The sequence below is a fragment of the Lissotriton helveticus genome, chromosome 12 (assembly GCF_964261635.1).
Source record: "Lissotriton helveticus chromosome 12, aLisHel1.1, whole genome shotgun sequence".
In the NCBI taxonomy this organism is placed as follows: domain Eukaryota; kingdom Metazoa; phylum Chordata; class Amphibia; order Caudata; family Salamandridae; genus Lissotriton; species Lissotriton helveticus.
In genome coordinates this window covers 156,239,700-156,251,754 of record NC_136073.1, presented here as the reverse complement: position 1 = coordinate 156,251,754, position 12,055 = coordinate 156,239,700, and the positions used below count along the sequence as shown (strand labels likewise).

Here is a 12,055-nt window from a genome sequence, read left to right as displayed (position 1 = left end):
GCGTCCCCCCCCCTGGGTTTCCTGTCATAGGTGGTATAAGTGCTTGTGCATGTGTGATCAGCTTTGGGTTGTCAGCTAGTTGAGCCCATTTACATCTGGGTTGGGCGTCAGAGGCGGGTAAATCAGAGCCCCTTTTCTGTGGCATCCCAATTGGCAATGGTACCAGAAAATGGTCTGACCAAATCACTGGAACGGGAGTGTCCACTGATAGGGCTGTAACGTTGGAACAGACCCCATCAAGGATATGTCCCGCCTGATCAGTTGGATGCTCCACTAGTTGGTTTAGTGTAAGGAGCTCTATACTCTGGAGGAAATTATCCGCTCCTAGTGCAAGTCTTGATTCTAAGTGAAGTCACCAAGCAGCGTTAAAATAGCATATCTAAGAAGTAGCTGACTTAGGGAGTCTTCAAGTGAATCTATGAAGGTGGAGCTATGCCCTGGAGGCCGATAAATCAGGGCACCTGAAAAGGACATAGAGGCATTTAGGGAGATGCAAAAGCCTAAGCTTTTCGCACCCTTGATAGCATCAAGATCGAACCTAGAGCAATGCAATGAATTGCGTAAGATAATGGTACCCCCCATGTGCACCCCCCACCCCCAGAATCCCTTGGGGCCCACAACGGGCCCCCACAAGCAATTCCTGCATGCCTTTCTGCCACCACGTAAAGGCATGTTTCTGCCTCCATGGTAATATGGCTGGCGGTGTCTAACAGACACCGCCACCATATTAAACTCCTTTCCGCCTGGTCGACTTGTTAACCGGGCGGAAAAGCGGCAGACGGTCTTTCCATCCGCCACGTTCCCCCCCGCCATAGTAATATGGCGGGGGGGAAATGGGTGGCGGGTGGGGACGGATCTCGGGCGGATCGCCACCGCCATGCGGGCGGTGGCGATCCACCCGAGATCCTAATGGGCCCCTAAATGAGGGGACTAGTGCTTATTTGTAGTATGTATAACATTGATTTGGGTATGCATCTATATTGCTTGATAAAACTTAATCCCCAGACAAGAAGGTTGCAGTGAGGGTGCATCTAGGACAATGACAACCCTCAGTGCAGTACAGCTGCAAAACAGATGTGTGGGCAGTGCATATGATCTGGCTCATGTTCTATTATCTGAATTGCTCCGTTGAGTGTAAACACTAATCAAGATATTGAAGCAGATTGTTTTAGTTCCTAAATGGAATAAGACACCACCTTGAGTGTATTTACTTAGCCAGATCATTGTTCTCAAAGACCTAAACAGCTTGTGTAGGTCTGAATTCCAACTTCTTTTTGCCTGATACCTCACAGGACGTTCCTGACAATTATAAAGGCACTTAGGCGAACCCGTCTTTCTACACAAAAACACATCCAGAGCACATGTAAGATGATTACCGTCTGGGATGACTCAATCTACTATGGAGACTTACTATTTTTTATATATAACCCTCACACACTCTGCTAGTGACATGCTTCACCATCCATTCATCCTGGCTCCCAAAGGTCAGGGTGGGCTCGACCATATTTCAGGGAGCTCTTTGGATATATTTTCAGGTGACAGGTGGATAAATCTAAAAATGACTCATCCACACCCAGGTATCCCTTTATTAGCGGGGTGGATGGACACAATAATAATATTAATAACAGAAATATGGAGGGGCACTCAAGAATTACAATGGTCCTATGACCCTCAGGTTGTTAACATGTTTCTGTCCTACTCTGATGGCCAAAGCTGGTCCATGGCATTCGTCACAATGGAAAATACCACATTGCCCCAGTGATAATCTATTGTTGTCTAATCACTTGTGACATGCGCATATCTTGACATTCGAGGTAAATGTCTACTCACCTGTTCAGAACCTGGTACCCGAACACTTAATACGTGGTACCTGTAGAAGTAGAGAAGCAGATATGCATGCTGTCAGGGATCACAGATGGTGATCAAGTTGGTGCACATGCACAAGGAATGCTGCGTGCTACATTCCATGGGGCAGATTTACAAGAAAGTGAAACATCTATAGAGGTGCGTCAATTTCCTTACGCCACCCTAAAAAATGCTTGTGCCACCATGGATGCGCCATATTTACAACACAGCGCACCGTGGCGGAAGGATTGACAGATGCGTCAGAAATTCTGACGCATCTGTTGGAGCAAAAGTCACGCATTGTTGTAGTCTTTTTGCAAGCACGACACAACTCCAGTAATGCATTTTGTGGCCTATTCCCACTACACTATGTCACTCCTTAGGTCTGCTTCAAGCAGGCGTAGGGTTTTGACGCAGTGGCGTCCTAAAAGTGACGCAGTAAAGTCTTGTAGATTTCACTGCGTCACTTTTTCGAGGCTTTCCTGCGTGGGAACACCCCCCTGCAAACATTATACCTGATGCAGGTATAATGTGACGCAGAGCTTTACAATGTGAGGCATCTCCCTAGATGCGTCACATTGTAAATAGGGCGCATTGTTTGCGCCGCCGTTGCGTCAAAAAAAGTGATGCAATGGCGGCACAAATAGGCGCAAGGGGCTTGTAAATCTGCCTCCTTGTATACTATTCAGATTTAGCCAAGCTTGCCGATTTAGAGTGCTGGCCTTGCATAATGTGAAAAACTGTTAAAAACAGGGAGGGGTGTGAGTGAACACTGACATTTTCACACTGTGAAGGTAGAGTTCTAAGTGGTGACTGCAAGCCTTGCGTTTTTTTATCTTTGAATGAAGAAAACCTTTCAAGGGCATCATTAACAAAAAGGTCATGCACATGTAATTAGTGCACATTAATACTCACCTGTACGGGTGTAATTATCAGACCCCAAGGGATGTGGAGGGAGTTTTACCCCTGTAGTCATACACTGTTGCTCAAATGGGCAATGCATGTAACATATGTGATATAAAAGATTAAAAAAATAAATACACACATAAATAAGACAATTGCTCAAGTTGCTGGTCTCAGTGGACCATGATAAGAGAGGAACCATGTGCACAGATGGGGACTGGAGTCCCAGTACTGACGTCCTCAAGGGTTTCAAAAACACCCATGCACCAATTTAGTACCGTACTCATCCAGCTTGCCATACAATTGGACCAGCTGCCGGGGTGAGCATTTATTTCTCCCAGCTGTTCCCACCTGTGCTGATTTATGGTCAAGTGTGAACAGCTGCAGAAGTGTCATGACCACTGTAGTGATTCTGGGAAATGTAGTTCTTGACTCCCTGTTGCTGCGAGGAGCCAGGTTTTCCAAAAGCGGCTTGGATTAATAGCGCCTTGTTTCAAAAGGAAACCAGAGGAGGAAAAGGAGGAAAATAAAAATAGCCATACAGCTTAAATTAGGATTTATTCTGCAGTGGTGTCTTCATCACCCCATGCTGCTTGCACCTGAGGGGAGTAATGAACGTGTGCGGACAGTCTTGTTGTGACCTCTATAGAAGCTGGTGGGAAATGTTGTATATTGCCTTGCTGGAAGTAACCGGGCATCTGAAGATCGGCTTCGATTGGTACCGCCTTCTTTTATGACAGACACACTGGGCGTCCTGCACGTTTTCAACCTTCTGACCCATGGCCACAATGTCATCCTCATTGGTCACCACTCGGCCACCCAGGGCCTGTATTTCTTTTACTACTATCAAAAGGTCAGAAGCTAAGTCTGCCTTCAAGGCCAGCATTTGCATTCGGACCTTATTCTAACGTTTTTACCAAATAACGCAGTAGGTCTTCCTTCCTTGTGGAAGTTCTCCATATCCCCTTTCTTAATGGCCATAGTGGGGCACGTGGTGTAACCGGGTTTCGACTCTGGGGCACCAGCCCTGTGCCATTCATTGGGGGCCTTATAGGCTCCAATTCTGTTTAGCCTCCTTGAGCTATTTATCGTTCATGCAGACCGAGTGATCTAGTGAAGGTCAGCCTCGCTTTCTATCACACAATCTCCAAGCAGGCTGCAAGATGGCCACCAGCACCACTCACTTGTAGTTCAAATGCCACCCCAGAAGGTGATATCTCATGATGGGTGCTGTCATAGATGTTTATCCCCCAATATCTGATAACCAAAGGCAACATGAAGATCAATAGAACCACGGACGGGCTCTGCAGGGATCCCGGCACTAGAGCTCATTGATCGAACACCAATCCCACCCGATCACAGGCCAAGTCCCCTGACAGATATTTTCAAACAATCAGGTGTTTGTTAAGCGCGACTACTCACCCGTAAGGGTCTCAAGGCACTGGGGGTTGGGGCGGGGTCGCAGGTTCCAGTCCATCAAGGAGGGGGTCTGTCGAAGAGCCAGGTTTTGAGGTTTCTTGCAAAGATTGGGAGCCATGGTATCTGAGGTGGAAAGGAAGGTCGTTCCAGGCTCTGGCCGCGCAGAAGGAGAAGGAGCGGCCTCCCGATCTGGTCTTTCTGGTGCAGGGGAGCACAGCGTAGGAGAAATGGGCTGATCCTAGGGTCCTTTGCGGTGCATGGAATTTGAGTCGGCTTTTCAGGTATGCTGGTACGGTGTTGTGGAGGGCCTTGAGAGCGTGGGTTAGCATCTCGAAGGTGACTCTAGCTTCGATGGGGAGCCAGTGGAGTGTGCGCAGCTGCTGGGAGATGTGGCAGTGTCTTGGCAGTTTAAGGACCAGTCTTGCGGTGGCGTTTTGGATGTTCTGTAGCTTGCGGGTGAGTTTTTTCTTTATTCCGGCATTGAGTGTGTTGCCATAGTCGAGCCTGCTGGTGACCAGGGCGTGAGTGACGGTCTTTCTGTGTTCGAGGGGGATCCATTTGAAGGTCTTACGTAGGAGGCGGAGGGTGTGGAAGTGGGAGGACAAGACAGAGTATATCTGGCGGTCCATTTTGAGCTCTGAGTCCAGGATGATTCCCAGGTTGTGTGCGTGGTCCGTGGGGGTGGGCAAGCTTTCGAGGGCGGGGGCCATCAGGTGTCGTTCCAGGTTCCGGGGTTTTGGCCCATGATGAGTACTTCCGTTTTGTTAGTGTTTAGTTGTAGGCAGCTGTTTTTCATTCATTTGGCGACAGCTTCCATGCCTTCTCAAAAGTTGTGTCTGGCGGTGTTGGGTTAGTTGGATAGGGAGTGGATGAGTTGGATGTCATCTGCGTATGACACAATGTTTAGTCCGTAGGTTCTGATGATTGACTAAATGTCACTGTCCCACCTCTTAAAATCTCATCTAGCTATCTCCTTGGACTCCAATTGGTTTCTATGGAGACACACATCTCTAAGGTACCAATAAACAGCCACCTCCTGAATTCATGCAAAGACATCATGACCATCACCCCAACCTATATTACTGGCAGGCTCCCCAGTTTTGGTGATTATCTGCACACTAGCCAACAGGACATCATCAGTCTGGAAATGAGGAAGTGCAAGAAAGAGAAAAAAACAAGAGAAAAGGAATGCTCTATCTATATTTCCAGGCTCTGGACAAATATCCTCTATTCATCAAGTTCACAGAAACCCTGTTCCAGTTTAGGAAATAGCTGAAGACATTCCTCTTTGTAGAATACTAAATCATAGCATAATATCATTCTCAGAACCCAGCCCCAACTCCAATTACTTGTTGACTCTATCTTTGTGTTTGACCCTATTCCTGTCAGCTAGGTTCATGATTAACCCTGGGCAAAGAACTACGCTCCGTTCGCGGAGCTAGCGGAGTTTCGGCAACTCCGCGTTCTACGGAGAACGCGAAGCTGTTGATTACTCCGCGATCCGGTGCGTAGCGTAGGTCTCGCGCGCTGAATAACATTATCGCGTGCGCGGCAATGGCTTACCTTGGCCCGTCGCGACCGCCTGGGTAGGTTCGCGCGATATTTGACACGATCACGCACTTTTGTAGTGCGAACGAGAAGATGAGTTCCCGAACATGTCTTACACAACGCGAACACGTTACTTGTGAACCGGAACAGGAAATAAGGGAACTCAAGTGGGCGGGACAAACCTCTTGGGTAACTTAGCGCGCTAGCTATCTCGAGCATGCAGGCAGCGCCCCGAACACGCGCACCGCGCTCCCGAAGACGAAAAACGGCACGCGAACGGGTCTAGCAAGCAACTACGCATGTCCGCGGAGCTACGCGTAGGTCGCGGAGTGCAAGTGCGTCTTCGCGTAGCTCCGCGGAGTGCGGCTCCGCGAACTACGCCCAGGGTTATTCATGATATACAAATGTCACATACATACATACATGACAAGCCTTCCCTGTTACTCCTATTAACAGATTCTCTTCTTTGGTTTATATATAAAGCTCTTCTCCTGGCTATTTGGTTTAATTACAGATACTGATCTGTGATGTATATACAAAAGCCCATACAGTATGCCTTTATACCAGATTGTGGAGAATGTATGGAGGCAAATGACGGTTCTCTAAGGTAGGGCCATCTAAGCTCACCAGTCTGGTTGGAGATCTCTCCATCTGAGCATGGAAGACAGTCATAGCAGCAGACTCCTTGGCCCTCACGTGTGGATTTTCTGAAGCCAAATGTGCACATTTCACTGCATGAGGACTTTGGGATCTGGAGACAGAGACAAACATTGCTTTGAATGTATACATTTATTTGTATGAATATTGGGTTTATTCAGAGTGCAAGGTACAGCTCAAGCTTTCCAGAGACACATAATAATTAAACTGAGAAGTTACTTCCCTGTAAAAATAGTTCTCCAGGCTTGGCATATTTTTTGACTATCACAAAACACAAACAGGCTTTCAACACGTGACTGACCGGTGCACTTGCACTACAGGCTATAAATGGCAATCAACATGATACGTAATTGCTTCTCACGCAACCTGACTAGTTTGCATAGACACAGACTCAAAAAGAGAATGATTCTATTGCAGCTCTCCTTATCTTCCTGAAGTACCAGACAGTTTGTGCTTGAATATACCCAGCCCTCACAAGCAATGGCTTGGGATGAGACTGATTGCCTCAGTCCTACCCACTTACCAACAAACGTGGGTTACATATGGGACTGTTTCCCAGCCACCGGGACCCAGATATAAAATATCGACCTCATTGCGAGAAGTAGTCTGTAGCCATCATTATTCTAGGTCTCTAGCTTTGCTCCAGACAAACTATCATTTTAGAGGTGGTGATGTGTTAGACCTGGCATGCTTTGCAACCCCTTGGTTTTTGCCATCTGACCTTCTGTTTTGCTGACTTCATGTTTGCTGGCTTTAAGTTTCTGGCCACTTGACCACTGCTAACCAGTGCTAAATTGCATATGTCTGTACACAAAAAATGATAGCATTGGCTTATCCACAAATGGCATATTTAATTTACTTATAAGTCCCTCGTAAAGTGTACTATATGTTACCCAGGGCCTGTACATTACATGTTACCAGTGGGCCTGCAGCACTGATTATGCCACCTACTTCAGTCAACAATCAATCCATCAATCAATCAAGGGTTTGTATAGCGCAAGCTACTCACACAAAAACATGTCTCACGGTGCTGAAAGGAGGGGGCACAGGGGTGGGGGGAAGGGAGTTCCACAGATCCTGGAGGTTCATTGAGTTCCATCGAAGAGCTAGGTCTTGAGGATATTTAGGAACTTGTGGAGTGATGCAGTCTGTCGGAGGTGGAGAGGGAGGGAGTTCCATGCCTTGGCCATGAGGAGTGAGAAGGAGCGCCCTCCTGTTCTGCTTTTCTTGATCCGAGGTACTGTTGCAAGGGAGAGCTGGGCAGAGTGGAGAGAGCGCTGGGGGGCGTGGAACACGAGGTGGTGGTACAGGTTGGTGGGTCCGGTGATGTGGAGGGCCTTGTGTGCTGGGGTGAGAAGCTTGAAAAGTATTCTCTTCTCAACGGGGAGCCAGCGTAGGCTCCGTAGGTTTTGCCTTATGTGGCCATGGAGAGGATGGTTGAGGACTTGTCTGGCGGTGGCGTTCTATATGTTCCAGAGTTTGTGGGTGAGGTTCTTGTTGATCCCGGCGTAGAGTGCATTGTCATAGTCCCGTCTGCTACTGATGAGGGGGTGTGTGACAGTTTTCTTGTGTTTAGGGGATCCACTTGAAGGAGTTGCGTAGTAGGCGGAGGCGACCTACACTGGCAGTAGAGCACCACATCCTCCTGGGTACTAACCAATATAGGGGACTACATTACCAAGGATCCCTAGACTGAATGTCCGTAGATGGAGTCCACCGCGACTCGTAATCGAAAGCAGAACACCCTTCCCTTTAGGAATACGTGATGAGGACTACGTATGTTACAGGCAGCATTTTTATGAAAGGACTGCTACAATCGAACAGAGTGCAGTCTTGTATTTTGATATTGGGCAGAAATGACTAAACATACCCAGCTTTGTTAGGGGCTTTGATCAACAACATAACTTTATTACATCCCATGAGGCTGGCATACTGTCCATTTGTGGTATAGTACGCACACTACCATAAAATATTGGAACCTCTGGCATGACACACTTGGACAGGGCTCCCATAAAAAACATGAGAAAGAGAAACAATTATCTAATGAAGGAGTGAATGGAGGCATCATTTAGTACTCAATGAGAACTCAGTCTCTTCAGTACAACAGACAGATTAGAATACCTGTCAAAAGCCACTCTATTTCCCCTTTTCTGAGATCAAAAGATCTCATTCTCTCTTTTTCTTCTTTTTTTCACCACTCTATCAACCCCAATGTACAGATTGCCATGATATCCCACCTCATCTGTACATATGAGGCTGAACAGGAGACCTTAGCAAGGTAAGTATTATATCTACCTTACTTACCATAAGGTACCGACTATTAATGATAACATTTAGGTCATTCATAAGTGTACACAACTAAAGTAAGGACAAGTCATGCTAAATATTGTGCAAAGAATTTTACCATATCTCTTAACATTCAATACTTTTTCAAAGCACTATTCCTAAAGTTTGGATCACTATACTACAGAAAAAGGCCTACAGCTTGCATAGTAAAATGTTGGATTTATGAAATGCATTGACACAGAATACGTTTATCTCTTGCATAGATGCAAATGAGCATGTCAATACCTGGGTTTCCATTTTGAGAAAGTAAATGACACCTTCTTAATAGTAATGGTTAAGGCTCAGCAACTGGGCGCTCTTGCTCCTCATTAACCTTTTTTCTTTTCTACGCCTAACAAGGTTTAGGCCCAATGAAAGCCCATGCTAACTTTCCCACAAAATAAATTGGACTGAAGGGTCTACATAACACAAAAACCATCAGAGAGAGACCATTGAACCTCTATGTTTGGTCCTGACAAAAGCCCAGACTCTTTTGGGCAACACAGGCTGAAACATGTTGACCTTCAACTACCGATGTGTGATGTAAAGGACAATTTACACATCCGTCTAATGTCACCATTGCACCATTTTAATCTTACCCCTGTATATTTCACCATAATTAAAAAATGTGCAGAGCGACAGCAGATAATGTTAGATAAATACCTTACGGATCCCGCCAGAGCTTTCCCTCATATAGAGGCAGTACTTAGATAAGGAACTCAATGCCACTCAACAATACACCATAGTGGGGATCACTATACACCACCAGTGACAATGATTGGTCAATCATGGAAAGCTCAGACCCTATGGAACCCACAGGGATCACTCACGTTTGATCAAAGATAATTACTAAGTGGAAGCAGAGTGACCTCTACAAACACGACTTCTACCTCCCCCCCTTAGTCTCACTTTTAGAAAGCTGCCATTTTATTACTATAACCATTGTGTGCCTCTGTCTGTCTCAGAATACATGTGTGGGTTGGGTGACAGCTGGACTTTGTGCATTCCCTTTAGACAGACACACTAAGGGAGATGGTGTGTGACATTTGCATCCTGACGGCCCATCACGAGGCTGATGGGACTTCCTGAGGTAGATTGAGAGGGAAGAGCTGACACTTACACCTGAATAGGGCTGTGCCTGTCCCCACACAAAGAGCCGCATAACCCCTGCAGTGAGTCTGGAGCCAGGGCAGGAAAGGCAGGGACCTTTGTTATCTTCAAATGTGTCTTTGAAGGGTCCCCCATCTCAAAGGCACAACTGCATATAAGTACTGGACAACTGACACCACCAAATCAAAAATGTGCTGGAACCAAGGGCATTCTGCCTGAAAGAAGAGCTGCTGTGCTGCAGGAGGAACAGCCACTTTGTTAACAGCTTTGCTGTGTTGGCCTGCTGCCTGCTGATTCATGTGCTGTAAGAGGCAATGCCACTTTGTTACCTGTTTTGGCATGCTGCCTGTTGCTTTTTGCTTGGGAGCGACAAGGGCTGAATCTGCTCTCTTCATCCTTGAACCAAAGTTTCTCAAAGGGTTTGCTGATTTGCCCCCCGTTCTTGAAGTCTCAGGGCCAGCAACAACTTCCTTCAATTCTGATTCTGCTGCTGAGCTTTGCCAACTGTGAGTCCTGCCCTGCCAAGAGGTGCCAATCCTGTCCTGGTGCTTGAAAGTGGGTTCTGAAGCTGTTTTCCTGCAAAAAGCAATTCAGTGACAATTTTGTGCCACTTAAAACGATGCAGTGTCAATCTGAGGACTTCCCTGAGGTCCCAACTTGGACAGGGTTCATAACTCTGCCAAGTATAGACTCGATTCTAACAACATGACATCTGGACGTTTTAAATATGTAAGATTCTACCTAAACCTCATTTATTGCCAGACTCACAGGTTTGTATGGTCACCAGACACTGGGCAATAAAGGAAGTTGAGGTGGACTGGCTGCTGACCTCCAAACCCAAACAATCAAATATAAGTCAGTAAGGACACTCGATGAGGAGCAATATGCCAATAGCATGCACAAATTAGCTTTAATGAAACAGTAAAGTAAATATATGGGTTAGCACAAAAGCAAGGTGATTAGATACCTTTTTGTATCATGGTATAGTGAATGGTAATACCAATCAAAAGATCAGATTCACTCAAATAATAAAGTATGATTGTAAACACAAGTATGAGGTTAACTAGAATAACATTCAGGAAGCTCAGCCGCTCAGTGTCAAATACCTAATTGATAACTATGTCAGCGTTGAAATACCATTCCCTTGTTCCTGACTTGCAAAACAGCATTAATCAACTGGCTATGAAACGCACAATGGCTACTGCATTACATTGGAATATCCAAAGCAATTCTGTACACATATGAATCAGAATGGCGCATAATACATTTGATTACAAACACCACAATGACACTTTGATCAATTAGAATAAAGCAGTGAAATAAAGGCCCTTCATCCCTGGGTGGAACTTAAGATAGAACTTAACTTACCCACAGTGCTGGGAAGACCTCTACTTTCTCGAGTCCCTCTCACTCGAGCGTCACAGCCAAGGAACAGCACGGCCAGGAAGGCAGCTACGTGGGCGATGGCAGTTTGCACAACTCCATCTGCGATCTTCAATCCCCCACTTGTGCCTCTGCGCTTAAATATCCTAAAGTTTGGCTTGTTTCAGATTCTGTTCCTTTCTCGCAATTTCTAGCTGTGTTATCAGTGCATGCCCTGACGCTCACTAATCATCTCTTTGGACATCTTATGGCCTTTTCCTGAACTCTCTTTCTCAGGATTAGAACAACCTTCATCTGCATCTCTCCCGTACGTCCTGCTTGTTGTAGCTTCTTATTGTATTGTAAATAATATGCCGGCCGCAGATAACTTTGTCTATGGAATTCTGAAAACAAGCTTGGAAGTAACAGCATGAACCTTATGTGCTGTTCAGGTTTTCTGCATGTATTACCACTCAACTACACTGTTCAAACGAATTAACCCTTTGAGTCACAATGTCTACCGCAAACTATCCCTATACTACACAGAAGGAAACCTGGGTTCACACATATAAGAAGAGTCCCAGTAAGTAAAATAAAAAACAGGCAAGTCTTAGCCAATATGATTTTTGAAAATATGCCAACCTGGGTCCTAGAGATTAGCAAAGTATCACCTGAATTGGCATGAAACCCAATGTAACACAGCTGCTCAACCTCAAACAAGCAACAAACCTCTTCCAATTCAAGATGGCAGGAAGTCCACTTCTGGGTCAAGGAAGGAAGCAGAAACCAAGACAAGAGTAAAAAACGTGCAGAGATAATTTTTCACAGAGCCCTGGAACAGTGCATTGTTGGTAGACGTCCTTCGTTTGCAGAGTTCGCACCCCAC

General features: G+C 46.0%; 1 protein-coding gene across 1 annotated transcript in view; it reads right to left on the bottom strand.

Annotated features, from left to right (window-relative positions):
* Positions 1-11,294, bottom strand: part of LOC144797983 (vomeronasal type-2 receptor 26-like) — a 55,165-nt gene extending 43,871 nt beyond the window's left edge. The window contains exons 1-2 of the mRNA XM_078668783.1: positions 11,176-11,294; positions 6,343-6,466 (exon numbers count right to left, since the gene is read on the bottom strand). Of these exons, the coding sequence (XP_078524909.1) occupies positions 6,343-6,442 (100 nt within the window). The 5' untranslated portion in view covers positions 6,443-6,466; positions 11,176-11,294. The remainder of the gene's footprint in view (positions 1-6,342; positions 6,467-11,175) is intronic.
* Positions 11,295-12,055: the final 761 nt, after the last annotated feature.